Source organism: Rissa tridactyla, chromosome 6, assembly GCF_028500815.1.
Source record: "Rissa tridactyla isolate bRisTri1 chromosome 6, bRisTri1.patW.cur.20221130, whole genome shotgun sequence".
NCBI lineage: Eukaryota > Metazoa > Chordata > Aves > Charadriiformes > Laridae > Rissa > Rissa tridactyla.
Genome location: NC_071471.1, coordinates 56,519,859 through 56,534,199, shown reverse-complemented (window position 1 = coordinate 56,534,199; position 14,341 = coordinate 56,519,859). Strand labels below are relative to the sequence as shown.

Sequence of the window (14,341 nt, the reverse complement as noted above, 5' to 3'; positions counted from 1 at the left end):
TTAAAAGTATGATAATATTTATTGTGTTTGTGAGTTGAAACCCCCTTTCTTCTTTTAGATACTGAATACTAAATACTCTTAAGAGTTTTTTAAATCCTCAAAATTTATGTCTTATCAATAAAACAGGGTAAGGGTATTATTCCAAAATAAAGAGCACTGACATGACATTGATAACCACTGAACTACAACCCATCTTCTCTTGCTGAAGTTGACCAGAAAAGTACTATCTGACATACTCATCAACCCCATGGTGGTAATATTACAGAAAAGAGCTAAGAATGGCTATGATTGGTGCGTATCACAGACTCTCAAGAGGTCCTCCCTGTCATGTGCTCTGAGCCCTTTTCCTTGGTCATGGTGAATTCTCTGATAGTTTCTCACCATTTGCCAGCACAATGGCAGTTATTTGCTCACATCTTCTTTTGGAGATGTGAGCTAATCATCATAATGAGCGTAGCCTTGTGCCTTTTAAGCAGCCTGGGGGTATGGAATGAGCATGGGCAGGGGGACGGGTTGTTTTAGATTAGCAAGGTCTTCCATTCCCTTAAAGATCATATTGATCACATTTAATTTTTACGTTTGTGCATCTACCTATATCAAGCTTCAGTTTTTAAATATTTTTTAAATATTTCAAGTCCAAAGACAAAGAGTAATGATAATATATGAAACTGCTCTTGTCGATTTCCTTACTATGGGCACTTAGTTTAATTTGTTGCCAATTAATTTGTGTCTAAGTTACAATAAATACAATTATAAAGTCTCATCTTCAATTATTAAGTCAAATTCAGTTTGTATTCCACCATTTTCTTCAGAGAAGAAGGTTAACGGAAGATTAAATACTCTTGTACAGCATATAAATGTTTCGAATGCATTGCAAAAGAAAAGTTAACTTTCACAAAAAAGCATGTATGTGCAGATAGGTATATTCTCTGTTGTACTGTTTATATAAAAAAGTCTTGCTATACTAGAATATTCAGGTACATAATCTTAAAAATATTTTTAATAATACTGTATTAAATGTTCCTTCATTTTTTTTATTAAAAATGCTTTTTAAGGGTCTTGTTACTAAAAATTCAACAGAGGATAATGTAAAATATCAGTTACTCTTTGGTCGCAAGACTATTTTTATTCGTTTCACTACCATAGCATCAATAACTTTAATCTTTCTTTGGCATTACTACAACACTGACTTTCTCTGAAACCCAGCTTCTTGTAAATGTGTTTAAAGTAAAAACTTACAGGATCATAATGCTCCAATTGCAGCGATCTTGAACATCTAACCTGAGCAAAGAAAACCTTCCTAAAATCCTGCTGTTTTTCCAGACTCCATCAGTCATGACAATTTATGAAATAAACTATTAGCAATATTGTTGAAACAAGGTGAACTGTTACAAGTTTCAACTGATCAATATATATAATAAATACAGGGGGGAAATATGAAACTGAAATTTATTTTTCTGCTATTGCAGCATTCAGGAGACAATGATTCTTAGCTGTAAGACAATCAATTATCAACATGTAGGTGATGAGCAGCCCTACCCAGCTTCTTTCTACTGTCTTTCTGCTACCTGATGCATCAAACCAAACACTACAAATCAACTGTGAAAATGTACAGCATCATTTTAATCTCCAACCTCCAGCTGACAAAGACCAGTTCATATCTCATTTTGAGCAACAGGGATGTTGCTGGTACAGCTGATAGGGATAGGAATTAACATTTATAAGTCCTCATGTGTTGTTGTACTTGGATGTAGCCAACAGCTTTATTTGTACAGCAAAGTGGTATTAGCTCCTTTTAGTTGATAATATGAACATTTATACATGTTATACTTGGAGTACTTGTTTTTGAGAAAATAAATGTGGTCATAAATTATTGGCATTTATGAAGTGTTAACACTGTTAATGTGTAAACAATGAGTAAGAACTGTGCACATTTCAAGGGAATGATGCACTGCCTAAACCAAAATACTGAGAAAATAAAATAGACTCAATGTGAAAATTAACATGAGTGTTCTGCCAAAGTAGAAGTTCAAAAAAGTTAATTATTCTAGTAGCCAACTTCACTCTGTAAAATATAATGGAGAAAACACGTGTCCCATATCCAGTCCAGGAGGAGTACAGAGTCCAAAGAAAGGTTCGTCAGTGGCTGTTTTGAGCAGGAAGGTCGTTTGAGTTGCTGGAGGGAAGTTCTGCCTCTCTTGCAAGGTAGAGCTGTTTGTCTCGACCCCATCTCCTTCCCTGTTTAAATCATCTGTTAAGCAGTTTTATTTCAGAAACCAGTGCCTTGATTAGCTGTAGTCTGGTCTTCATCGTCTGGCAAGGATTATATCAACATACTTTTTGCCTCAGGTCTCCGTCAGATTTTTAAAAAGTCAGCAATAAAGTTGAGCTGATTCTACAGCTTTGCAGTAAAGTGTGCTAAAGCAGTGTTTAGGAGTTGCTATGTCAAAGAGTGAATATTTAGAAATAGTTAGATATTTCAGCTCGACTACATTTGTCCTGATTTAGTGGCACTACCCTTTCATAGGCGTAGGTCTGCTTGGTCAGTTCAGGTCTAGTCTGCAACTGGAACTGAGTGAGAGTCTAACCACACAACAGTTTACAGTTTTGGCATCTCATTAGTAGACTTATCTCTCCAATTAAAATATTCATATGATTCAAATGTTTCTTTATCCACCTTCTAAAACTAAATGCAATTATTTTTTTTTAATTTTGTGTACCTGTAAGTAGGTTCGCAAACACACAGAATCTGAGTACCTCCGAGTGCCACAATGTATATTTATGACAGAATTAAATATTCTGTCATAAAAATAATTAACTTTTCTATTTTTCTACTGGAACCTGTTGGATATTGTCTGCACCTTAGATAAGTTGTGATTTAATAAGATGCAAAAAGTAAAACATTTATTATATGATGAACTATAGTATTAATTGAGCTATTATGATTCAAAAAAATGGTAATACATACTCTTACATTTGGAAAGAATGTGAAATAGCTAGCATAAAAAATAAATTAGTTATGGATCGAGGTGACACTGTCAAATGTCACAAAAATAATTAATGCTTTAGTGTGTAGGTGCTTATCAGATAATTCATTGTGGTTCTTAAGGTCAGCAAAGGTTAACCTACATTTAGAAAAGCTAGTCCTTAGGCAAGCAAGTGTACGTTCCCTGGCTCACATCACCTCTAGTCCAGAAGCTGCTGATTTTGCACCCTCATACAGAGCACGTCCAGGCAAACCAAGTCCTTGCAGCAGAGCAAGAAGGGAAGGCAGCTGCCAGGGCTGCCATTTCTCTGAAGCAATGTCCCAGTCTGCCCTCACAGAGAGAAGAGGTTTTTTTCTGTAGTCTGATAAGCTGACTCCAGCTCTCTTGCAGCCCCAAGCCTTCACCCTTAGCCTTTGCCCTTTTCCTCTTTGCCCACACTAGGTTTCAGTCATCCCCCAGATCTCATAAGCTACTTGTAAGTGTCTCCACCAAACTCCAGTGCACCCAAGCTGTGACTAGGAGGTTTCTAGTGCAAGTTTTGCATATTCTGGCCAGAGTTTTCCCTTTCCCATTCCTTTTCTCTTTTCCTTTCCCTTCTGCCAATATTCTGCATCCTTTGGTGGAGCCGCCCTTCAGCATGTAAAAAACTTACGCTTCAAGGACAGATTGGAATTTGCAATTTTCCCAAGTAAGCAATGTCACTCTATCATTACTTTGTTCCCTAGAATAAGGGATGTTCTGTAAAAAAGTGTCCTGACAAATTAAATGTACTTCAGAGGGAGCAGAACAATTGAATGTAGAGCCTCATCAAAAGTGTTTATATTCTAGACCTACCTAAAATGCCATGGAATAGACTGAGAAGTTGCTACTGACTTCATTGCTACTCACCTGAAGTTACTTAGGGGACAATCCACTTCTGTCCATCAGATTCCAAACGCCAGAAAATGGCCACTCTTTCTGATTCCCTTCCTGTGTTCATAGTCTCTTAATCAACTTGGTTTCACTTTCATTGATAAAACAAAACCAGATCTTTTAGTAAAAGAAAGCAGTTTCCAATTCAGAATCTGGATAATAGCTTTTCTCTGCTTTTGCTGTTCTCTGTGATGCCTATTTATTGGTAAGTCTTTTAAAAATCCCCAAGGCTTTTTTGACTCTTGCTGCTAATGAACTATGTTGTTAAACCTTTTGAGCATTTCTGAAAAACAGTGACAGCTTTTTCTCAAACTCAAATTAATTTCTAGTAAGACCGTCCCATTAAAGCTAACCTATTTACCAATCTGTTGTTTGATATGTTAGCTCTGAGCTATGTGTTTTCTGATCACTCTGCTTGTGGGAGTTCTGTCTGCTGCATTCAGTGAACCTACTCCATTTAAAATGCTGTTTCATGTAAGTGGGTCACTGGTAGTTAACTCAGGACCCAAGTGCAAAAGCCACCACTTTCATAAAACACAACACACATCGAGTTTGTTGTTTCATAATAAATCAGAAGCTGAATCCAAGGATGGCCCACTTTCATTGGTTAGTAAAATAATGAAATCTTTGATATGCAAACAAATATAAACGTTTACCATAAATTTTATAGTATGGTGAGAAGCCTAATATACTTTCATTTCTACACATTGCTTAAGTTATATAATTATATAGAAATTTTTTCAATTATGTAAAATGCATAAATATAAAATATGTAAGCTGAACTTCAAAATTAATATGTCCTCTATTTATTGAGCAGATCTCCTGTCTGCCTTCTGACCTGGTTGTATAATGTAATGTAATTATACTTGTTTGTAAACCATTGCTTTCAGTCAAACATTCAGTTCTGGATGCAAATGTAGGTCAGCTGCTTAAGAGAGCATTTCTGGGGTCTGCACTGGTTTTAGAACCCATCACTTTTGATTCTGGACGACTTCTGAGTGTAACTTTTAAAAACGCTGTTGAAAATAACCAGATAAGTGCAATTATAACTAAAGGCATATTTATATAAATGGATTCAGACAGATTTCAGTGGGGTCTCACCATATGCAAACAAGCTCCAATTCCTAAGTTGTAGAACTATGGCATAACTAATGCTTTTCTGGGGACAGGTGATGCCTGCTGTAACTTGCCTGTAAACACAGGTGTGAAAGGTAGCTTTTCCTGGTTAATATCAGATTCTTGTCTGTTTGGATGTTGATTTTTTTCATACAAAATAATTCTCTTTCAAAACAGTTTCCTGCTAGAACCTCGCATTTACCATTCTGATCAGAATCCCTTTTCTCTTTAAATAGGAACTAGAGCAATTGCTAATGATGGAGACAAAAAATTATAGAAAGACCATAAAGTTTTACCAGAAACTACTGCAGAAAGAAAGATGCAGCAAAGGTAAGAGTACGGCAACTTAGCAGTAATGAAATCTGTGCATAGTACTTTTAAGGATTTTTTTTTTTTTTTTTCTGTAAATCAGAATCATTGATGTTTTTATGTTGTGTGTTTTAAAGGTCCTGAAACTAAATCTATGTTGCCCAAATTGAGAGGACAGCTGCAGGAGATGAAATCAAAAGTGCAGTTTCTTGAACTGGTGAAGAAATACGTGCAGGTAAGTTAGACTTTATTTTGCTTGTGTTTCATTTGTCATTTCAATACTGCATCAGTGCAGTTTGCTGCCCAAGTCAGTATATGAAATGTGACAAGTTTTGTGTCAAAGTGCCAAATTAAGTAGGATCTAAAGGAATTATTAAAATAAAGGTAATTGCTAGTAGTATTGTTTAAAAAGTTAAAAAAAACAATTGTGTGAAATGTGATTTGGCTTTGAGTTGACTGCATTTTGTGTGGATTCTCCTCTTTATTTTCCTACCTTTTATTTTTTCATGGCTTTGCATCTTTGAGCAGATGATGTATGCAGAGCAGTGGGGTGTGGAATCCTGCGTGCTGCCTACAGTCATTCACAACGGGAGAACTGACATCATGGATGTGGCACCTACGGATGAGTCATCACTGCTTCTTTACTATAGCACAGAGAAACAACAATGTAATAATCAAAACGGAGTAAGAGTTCTGCAGGCTGGTACACCACTTGGTTTAATGGCTTATTTATATTCTAGGTATAGTATATTTTGCACATCCTTAATTGGGAGTGGGTTGAGGCATAGTTGCTAATTCAGGAAAAAATAGTCTCCATGATAAATGCTAGTTACTCAACATAGAGTAAGTTCTCCTCTCTCTATCAAGTTTAATATTATTTCTATGAACACTTATTAACAGAAACGGGCATGGAAATTGCAAAAGACAGTCTGATAAGAAATAAGCCAAACTGCTAAGTTTGGGTTTGATTAAAACTTGAAGCATTTGATAATAAATCAAAAACTAATAACTTTAAACTTTTTTATCATTTACTTATTTGCAGTTTTGCTCTGATAGTTGCCATGGAATCAAGGCTTTATGTTACTGCTAGCAGTATGAAAATTCTTTAGAACATATAATTTGATAATTCTTATTAATAGTGTCCAGATTTGAAAACATATAGGTTCTGTTTTACGGATTATTGTCCCAGTCCTTGAGGCTGACCAGGATGCAGGCTTATCTCAGGGATTAAGTGGGGACAAAGATGTCCTTTAACCTTCAACTAGGGTGAGGGCAGTGTTGTTTTAAGGTACCTGAGCCATAATAGTATGAAGGATGGAAACTGCCTGAATGACTCCATCAGACTTGTGCCACTGCAGAGGGAGCAACTTCCTCCCAGCTGCTTCTCCCAACTCATCCTGACTCTGAGACCCAGTTACTTATCCCGAGTGCTGCTTTTCCTGATAGTTAATATTTTGCACAAAGTGAACAAATTGTTTTGGAATCAGAGCTTCCCTAGTCATCAAACCCAAACTTTCATGGTTAGCCATAACCCATCATGGACCAGGACAATTTACCTGTCTTAAGACCTTGAGAGTGTGTGTGTATGTATAAAAACTTAAAATGCACTCATTTTTAATGTGTATATAATAAGTGTATTCTGTTGTTAAAGCAACTACTGCTCTAATTAGAACTACAGGAAATATTTTCTTACTTAAAGTATCTACTTTTTATGCTATATGTTATTATAATAAAAATCTTTCAAAACAACATCAAGTGAGATGATAGAAAAAAAATCAAAATTAAATGTTCTTCTGTGCCTTGTCACTTTTGATAATAGAAATGTCAAAGTGGCTCTTCACAAAATTGCAAGTAGATAAACTTTTTTTAAAACAAATTATGCTTTCAGTGTTGGCAATCACAATATTTGATGGGTAAAAATAAAATAAAAAGGAATCAAGGTTTTATAGAGAGCTTGAGAATTTAAAATCCTTATTAATTCTTGATATTTCGAGGATTTCTTTGATGTTGCTGTACTCTAATGCAAGAAGAAATTGTGCTTTTGCTTGTCTGAAGTTTTTCTTGTGCTTCACAGAAATGCATTTTTAGAAGGTTATGTACAGCAGTTTCTCTACACATTTCGCTATTTCTGCACACAAGAAGAATTTTTGCAGTTTCTTCTTGATAGAATCAGCAGCACTTTATCCAGGTACAGTAATTTCCTGTGAAAAATATTATCAAAGCACAATTGACTTATAGCCCCCAATGGCAAATAAATAGCTGTTTCTGAAAAGAACTACTTAATTTAATAGAATTTTGATGTTTTTGTAAGACTCTCGTGACAAGTGAGAATGAAACTAGAGCAAGTGCTCTATTTGACAATGTGCTGACTTCTTTTTTTCTTCTGAATCTGAGTCGTCAGTGATGGGTTGTAAGTACAACCACAGCTTTGTTTCCATAGAGCCATGGATTCTAGAGAAATGAAACGTAAGAATTTAAGATCGTACAGTCAATACCAAATAATACTTGTGGTTTTTTCATCCCTTCTTTTTAAATTGGAATTGGATATCAATTTTTGTGAAATAAGTGCCTTTTTCTTCTCAACAGTTCAAACCTGGATCCTTCCACATCGCTTAACAAAATATGTAACCGCAGTTTCTACATCCTGCAGGCTTGGATTGAAGACTGTTACAGTGTAGACTTTGCAACAAATGCTGATCTCTTGTGTACCCTTAAAGAATTTATTTCTTCCAAGGTAAGTCAGAATTTCAGTAGAAGCTTTAAGAAAAAAAAAAAATCAATTTAAGTCAATTATTGTATATGTAAGATTGTTATTAGAAAAAACTGAAAACTGAACTAGAAAAAATTAGAAAAATAATTACAATTAAAGTAAAGTAAAAGAGAAATAATGCTAGCTTTGACAGCTATGTTCAGTATGTCTGGCTTTGGACAGACATGCATCTTACAGATATGTTGTATCTTGCTTATAATTTATGGGAAATTGAGTTCAATATTATGTTAACCTGTTTTGCATTTACAGGTTGTTCTATTAAATGGCTACGGTGAGCGCTTGTTGTCATTGCTTGAGGATGCTTCTGCCAGGAAAAGTGGCAGTGCTCATCAGTGCTCCGGCATGGACAAATGTGAAGAGGAGAGCGAGGAGAACAGAAAAACATTACACTCTCTATGTAAAAAGCTCTCTGAAGATGTTTCCAGAAAGGGATGTATTTTCTTCAGACTGCAGTATATGGAGCACATTATATATTATATGTTATAATATTATAAAATTATTCCATATATTATTTTCTGACAAAAGCTAGAGTATCCGCCTTAGAGTCTACACCCTCCCTAATGTAGTAGAATTTATGTACCTGCATTTTAAATTTTCTTTTGAAAGTATCTAAGGCCTAAACCGTGGCAGTCATCTTAAGACTTAATTGCACCGTCAGCTATTTCAGTAATAATAGATCAGATAGGTAATCAAAATTTTGAGAGGAGTTGAAGTCTTCATCCTTGATACTAGCGTGTGACTCATAGTTACTAGAAAACATTTTCTCCTTTGTCAAACATTAATACTTTTTATTAGGCATACAACTTTGTAAGTCTATAAATATAGGAAAACAGTGGGGGATGAGGGGTTTCCTGCTAGAACTTCAAAGCTTGTAGCAAAAATTTGTCTGAACTTTTATCTGTATTTGCTGATTCATGCATGTAGTTTGCTAGTGAAAAGTAACGCCAGAAGCTGGAGCATACTGTAGTTTTTTCCTGAAAAAAGATCTCTCTAGAGAGTGACCAAAATGACATCTGGAAGTCAAATGTGTCAATAATGTGCAAGTTGAATTTAGAATCATCACCTTGATAAAGATGCAGAGTTCCATGGGGTATCATGGGGATACAACCAATAAAGGGCGAGCAGAATAGAGAAAACAGGACTTCTTTTATTGTCACCGCATCATAATGATACTGGAAGATGGAAGAAGGGAAAAGAATGGAAAAATAAATATCTCTTTGGAAAGGGCTGTTTGATTCTAAGCAAAAGAGTACAAGAAATAGTAAGAGACAGTAGAGAGTAAAACATAAAATATAAAACTTTGGAATAGAAACTATTTTATGGCGGCAAGCTTAAATACAGAGAAGTTGCCATTGTTGATTGAGATCTGGTAGTCTCCTGCTCAGACTCGTCAACTCTGCTTATTATATTAGCTTAAAATAGCAATGTTGAATAAACCAATTAGTGTCTGGGCTAACCTTGAAGATTAGCTGAAGAGTTTTGCATCCACAAAGGTGTTTCTCTAACAAAACATTCCAGAAAGTTAAATCAAGGGGAGACAGAATGTTTGCTTTAGAAAAGTTGTAACTTTACATATTTTTTTTTTTCTACAGAACTTTAACTGGAAACTTTCCAAAGGTATGGGACCAATTGCACAATATCAGAGAGAGCGACTGTACACTATTTCATCAGTTTTGCCAAAGCCATGCTACAACAGTTTTACAGAAGAATTCCCGGGCTCCTTTGCTAAAGCAGATGAAGTGGGACCGTATCTCTTAATAGAATACAGTGCGCAGCAGCTTTGTTGTCAGCTGACGTTACTGCAACAGGTACAAAGGACTAGGTTTACTTGGAAGTACAAATAATATCTATCTTCCTACTTTATACTCGGCCTCCTTTTTCTACCATTTCACAACCCTGTTTCAAGCTTATTTCATACTATTTCATAGTATGTAGTATAATGTTTTTCTCTCATAGTATATAGTATAATGTTTTTCTCTCGAAATCTCTATGGGAAAATTTTGAATGGCTAATTCTATCCTTAGGCTGAGATCCCACTGATAAATTTGCTGCAGGCGGGGCGGGGTGCAGGGGGAACCTCTGTCATTTTTATCCTTGGGCATTTTAGAAGAACTGCGGGATCTAACAACAGCTATATCTTGCTCTTTTTGTTTAGGAAGTATTTCATAAATGTCATCCAGTACACTTTCTAAATTCAAGAGCACTTGGTGTTAAAGACAAATGTGTTGCTGTCCAAAAGTAAGTTGTTTATTTTAACTGCCCTTCTGTTCTGTTGCTGCACAGTAACTTACTGTGTTACACCTTTAATACATCTAGGAAGAGGGAAACATTTTAAATACTTACTATCATTTTGACACACTAGATAGTCTGTTTACATACATTTTTGAATTTCAGGAGATTTTATATACGTGTATGTATATGTACCTATGCACGTAAGCGTATGTGGTAGGTCACACTTGCAAGGTGGTTTCTTTGAAATCTAAAGTGGGTCAGGCCAAAATATTTCTGAAGACTTGTGTTAGGGGGGTTGCTTCTGAGGTTTTCTTTTGTAATGGCTTATGAAACAGGCTATTTGATAATACCTGTGTGTAGGTATATAAAATCTCAGTGACCATTACAGAATCACAGAATAGATGAGGTTGGAAAAGACCTCTCAAGATTGTGTAGTCCAACCCCCCTGCCTGGGGCAAGGTCAGCTAGAGCAGGTTGCCTGGGATCGCATGCAGTTGGATTCTGAATGCGGATGGAGACTCCACAAGCTCTGTGCAATGTTCGTTTTGTACTGTTATGTAGATGAGGTATCAGTATTCACAGATATGTAAAAACAGAGTGGTTACCAACCTATTTACATTACTTGCTCAGTGGTAATTAATGTTTTCATCCAGCCACATGGACCTAATTATATTTGCTTATGGTCTACTTCTTACATCTTCAGTGTATTCAGCTAGCTTCTAATTAGTACTTGTTAATTGCACTCCTGTAGTAGACTGTTCTGTTTAAGGACAGCAAATGAACACCTGAAGCAGCTCACCTTTTACAGATTATTAAATGGCAGAGGCTAAATCAGGTGGTAAATACTGATTTGGGGTTCAGGCGTGGGAAACTGTGTGGTGCCATGAGGTATCAGGCTCGATTTCTTATGTGGCTGCAGTTTTTAATGAGTTTGGATTTCTGGCTATTATTTGTGTAAGACTGGATGGTTTGTTTTATTCAGTAACAAGCAGTGAAAGTCTCTCTATGTACAGAAATGTATACTGCATAAGCTTACCTTGTAATCACATATAATTATCTGGGAATTATGAGGAAGAAAAAGTAACATAGCTCACTGTGTACTTTGTAAAAGATTATAAAATCAAGACTGCAAGCACTGCAAAATTATTTTAAATGGTCAGAAGTTGGCATCCTCACAATCAAAAATTTTTTTGAAAATCCAAAATCAGCATAAATTATTTTTGCCTTTTTTCCCCCTTTTCTCCATAGAGCTGTTTCTACTGAGACAGTTTCACTTAAAGTCTGTAATCTGTTTCTGTCAAAGTGCATACAAGACCCGTACCTTCTACAATTATTAAGATATGCAGACAGTATCAGCACCTGGATTGCTGCTGAAATTGTAACGTGTCACACGTCTAAGGTTTGTCATTGTTTTATTGTATTATTAATTATGAAACAGTTATTTATTTGTTATTGTATATGAGTTGCTATGTAGCAAAGTTGCAAGAAATATTCTGAAATACACCCATGAGTGGGCAGTTAACAATTTGGTTTGTTGTCACAAGGAGGGTCTTGGATATCTTGGATGTTTTGTAGCAGCAGGTGCCAAAACCTAATAGAATGTAAGAAATGGGTTGCCCGAGGAGAACAAATGTCAGACTTTAACAAGGCCACCTTGGTGCCAGAAAAAAGAAAACTTTGTCTTGGGGGGAAATGTTACTACAGTCAACAATTTTGATAACAAATTCAAATAGAAAACACATTTCTTCTTCTTCCTTCTCATTTAATTTTATTATGTAGATTTCTGTAGATTTACTGTATATATTTAGTATATTTTATATATATATAGTATATCGTAATATTTTTTTCAGCTGCAGGTGAGCTTGTTATCAAAATTTCTTCTTATAGCAAAATGTTGCTATGAACAAAGAAATTTTGCTACTGCGATGCAAATCCTAGCAGGCTTGGAAAATCTTATTGTACGACAGTTACCAGTAAGTTTGGTACTCTGTTCTGTAACTATTTTGCTTGACATAATTTTGTTACAGTATGAACATTAATATAAAAACCAAAAATATGTTTTGTTCTGTTGTAAGGCCTGGAAAATTTTACCTGCAAAAGTAGCTGAAATAATGGAGGAACTCAAGGCTGTTGAGGTATAGTATAAAGTCTTTAATGTAAAAATACTTCTTTGGGGTTGGAGAAGATGCAAGATCTGCTTAAATGGGTACCTCTGCAGGATTAAAGCTGTAATTATTACTTTGAATTTAAAATCCCTTCATAATACAATTTAAGACTTCTGACTCTTAATCCGAGAGTTTACATTAATTTTCATGTCAGTATTTCTCAAAAATGTATCCTGTGTGTGACTAAAAATCAAGAAAGAAATTTCAAAGCAAGCTAGGACATTAGATAGACTTTCTGACTGCAGGAGCTTTGTGGCTGTAGTCTGTTTTGAAAAAACTTAAATGTTTATTTTATCACAGGCATTCTCCTATTGATCTATACAATTTTGAATTGTAGAGTGAAGTTCTAATATGTAATTTTGGCTGTGATTTAGAACAATTTGAATTGTGGATGAACTGTCTTTTGATTAAAGTTACTTTCTGTATTTGTGTACTTTAAAATGTTTGCCACAAGATTAATTCATAGCATTGTCTTCAATTTCAATGCCAAATGTTAAAATTCGTGACAAATAAATACGTAGTGCTAAACACATGGGCTCGAGAACTTGTAAAATGTGCCACAATACTTAATGTGAGATTTATCCGTGTGCATTTTGAAACTAGGTCTTTTTAAAAAGCGACAGTTTGTGCTTGATGGAAGGAGAAAGATTCAAAACACTTCCAACAATTCCATCAGCCCATGTTTTGGCTATGCACGTCCAACAACTTGAAACTGGAGGATTCACAATGACGAACGGAGCGCACAAGTGGACTAAACTTAGGTAATTATTTTAATTGTGTATGTATGTACGTCACCTAATTTTTTAAAATAGAATATTGGCTAATGGAGCAATGAGAACTAACGCTACATTTCAGTTAGCAGTTTAAATAGTTTCAGTCATTTTGAAATCTAACTAAAGGGACATATACTATAGAAGGGAATGCTCAATGCTTTTGAAATTCTTTTAGTTGGTTGGGGGTTTTTTGCAGTTTTTTGGGGGTTTGGTTTTTTAATCATCGGCAAAACAAACTAATCTTTTTTTACCATATTCTCTTTCAAGAAATATTGCAAAAGTTGTGAGCCAAGTTCATGCATTTCAAGAGAATCCTTATACATATACACCAGACTTCAAGCTGCAGTCTTACCTCAGACAAAGAATAACTCATTATAAAGATGCAGACATTTCTGCCTTGGCAGCTGACAACTGTGCCAACTTCCATCAGATACCAGCAGAAAAACATTCTCGAAAAATTCAGGACACGCTGCGCAGAATGAAGGCAACATTTCAGTAATTATTTACATTTCATCTGTTCTATTCCAAGTGTAAATTGTAAAACTGGATTATGTTGACTTCTTCTCCTGGACCAATTCCCAAGCAAATACTTAAGTGAAGTGGCTTAAAATACTATCTCAAGTTGAAATGATTGTATTCTTAACATGGAATTATTAAATGCTGACTAATGAGACTTGAATCCCTGGCAACTGGATGACAGATCAAAAGAATAAAAATACAGATAAAAGTGAAGAGAGAATATAGATGAAAAGGATGATTAATTTTGTCACTGTTCTTTAGCATTTTAAAAAAAAAATAGCCCACAAACAAATATCTAAAATGTACTGTGGAAATAAGTTAAAATTACAGCTTCTGTTGCAAAGTCGGCCTGGCAGAGTTCAGAGTATAGTTCATTAAATGTTGAATATATTTTTATATAAACATAGTACACCTGTATCCTGTCACAGTGTGCATATAATTCAGGGACACAGACCCTCTGCTGTCCTTTGGCTGTAGGTGTGTCTTGCTTTTATGTTGCGCATTATGAAAACTATAATTGACTTAAATAATCGACTGTCTTTTCCTTCAAGCATACTA

General features: G+C 35.3%; 1 protein-coding gene across 1 annotated transcript in view; it reads left to right on the top strand.

Moving 5' to 3' along the window:
- KNDC1 (kinase non-catalytic C-lobe domain containing 1) overlaps positions 1-13,862 on the top strand; it is a 62,846-nt gene extending 48,984 nt beyond the window's left edge. Inside the window, exons 18-30 of the mRNA XM_054206375.1 lie at positions 5,252-5,345; positions 5,462-5,559; positions 5,853-6,064; positions 7,399-7,512; positions 7,911-8,058; positions 8,344-8,521; positions 9,685-9,902; positions 10,250-10,332; positions 11,575-11,725; positions 12,177-12,299; positions 12,402-12,461; positions 13,095-13,252; positions 13,532-13,862. Coding sequence (XP_054062350.1) covers positions 5,252-5,345; positions 5,462-5,559; positions 5,853-6,064; positions 7,399-7,512; positions 7,911-8,058; positions 8,344-8,521; positions 9,685-9,902; positions 10,250-10,332; positions 11,575-11,725; positions 12,177-12,299; positions 12,402-12,461; positions 13,095-13,252; positions 13,532-13,763 — 1,869 coding nt within the window. The 3' untranslated portion in view covers positions 13,764-13,862. The remainder of the gene's footprint in view (positions 1-5,251; positions 5,346-5,461; positions 5,560-5,852; positions 6,065-7,398; positions 7,513-7,910; positions 8,059-8,343; positions 8,522-9,684; positions 9,903-10,249; positions 10,333-11,574; positions 11,726-12,176; positions 12,300-12,401; positions 12,462-13,094; positions 13,253-13,531) is intronic.
- Positions 13,863-14,341: the final 479 nt, after the last annotated feature.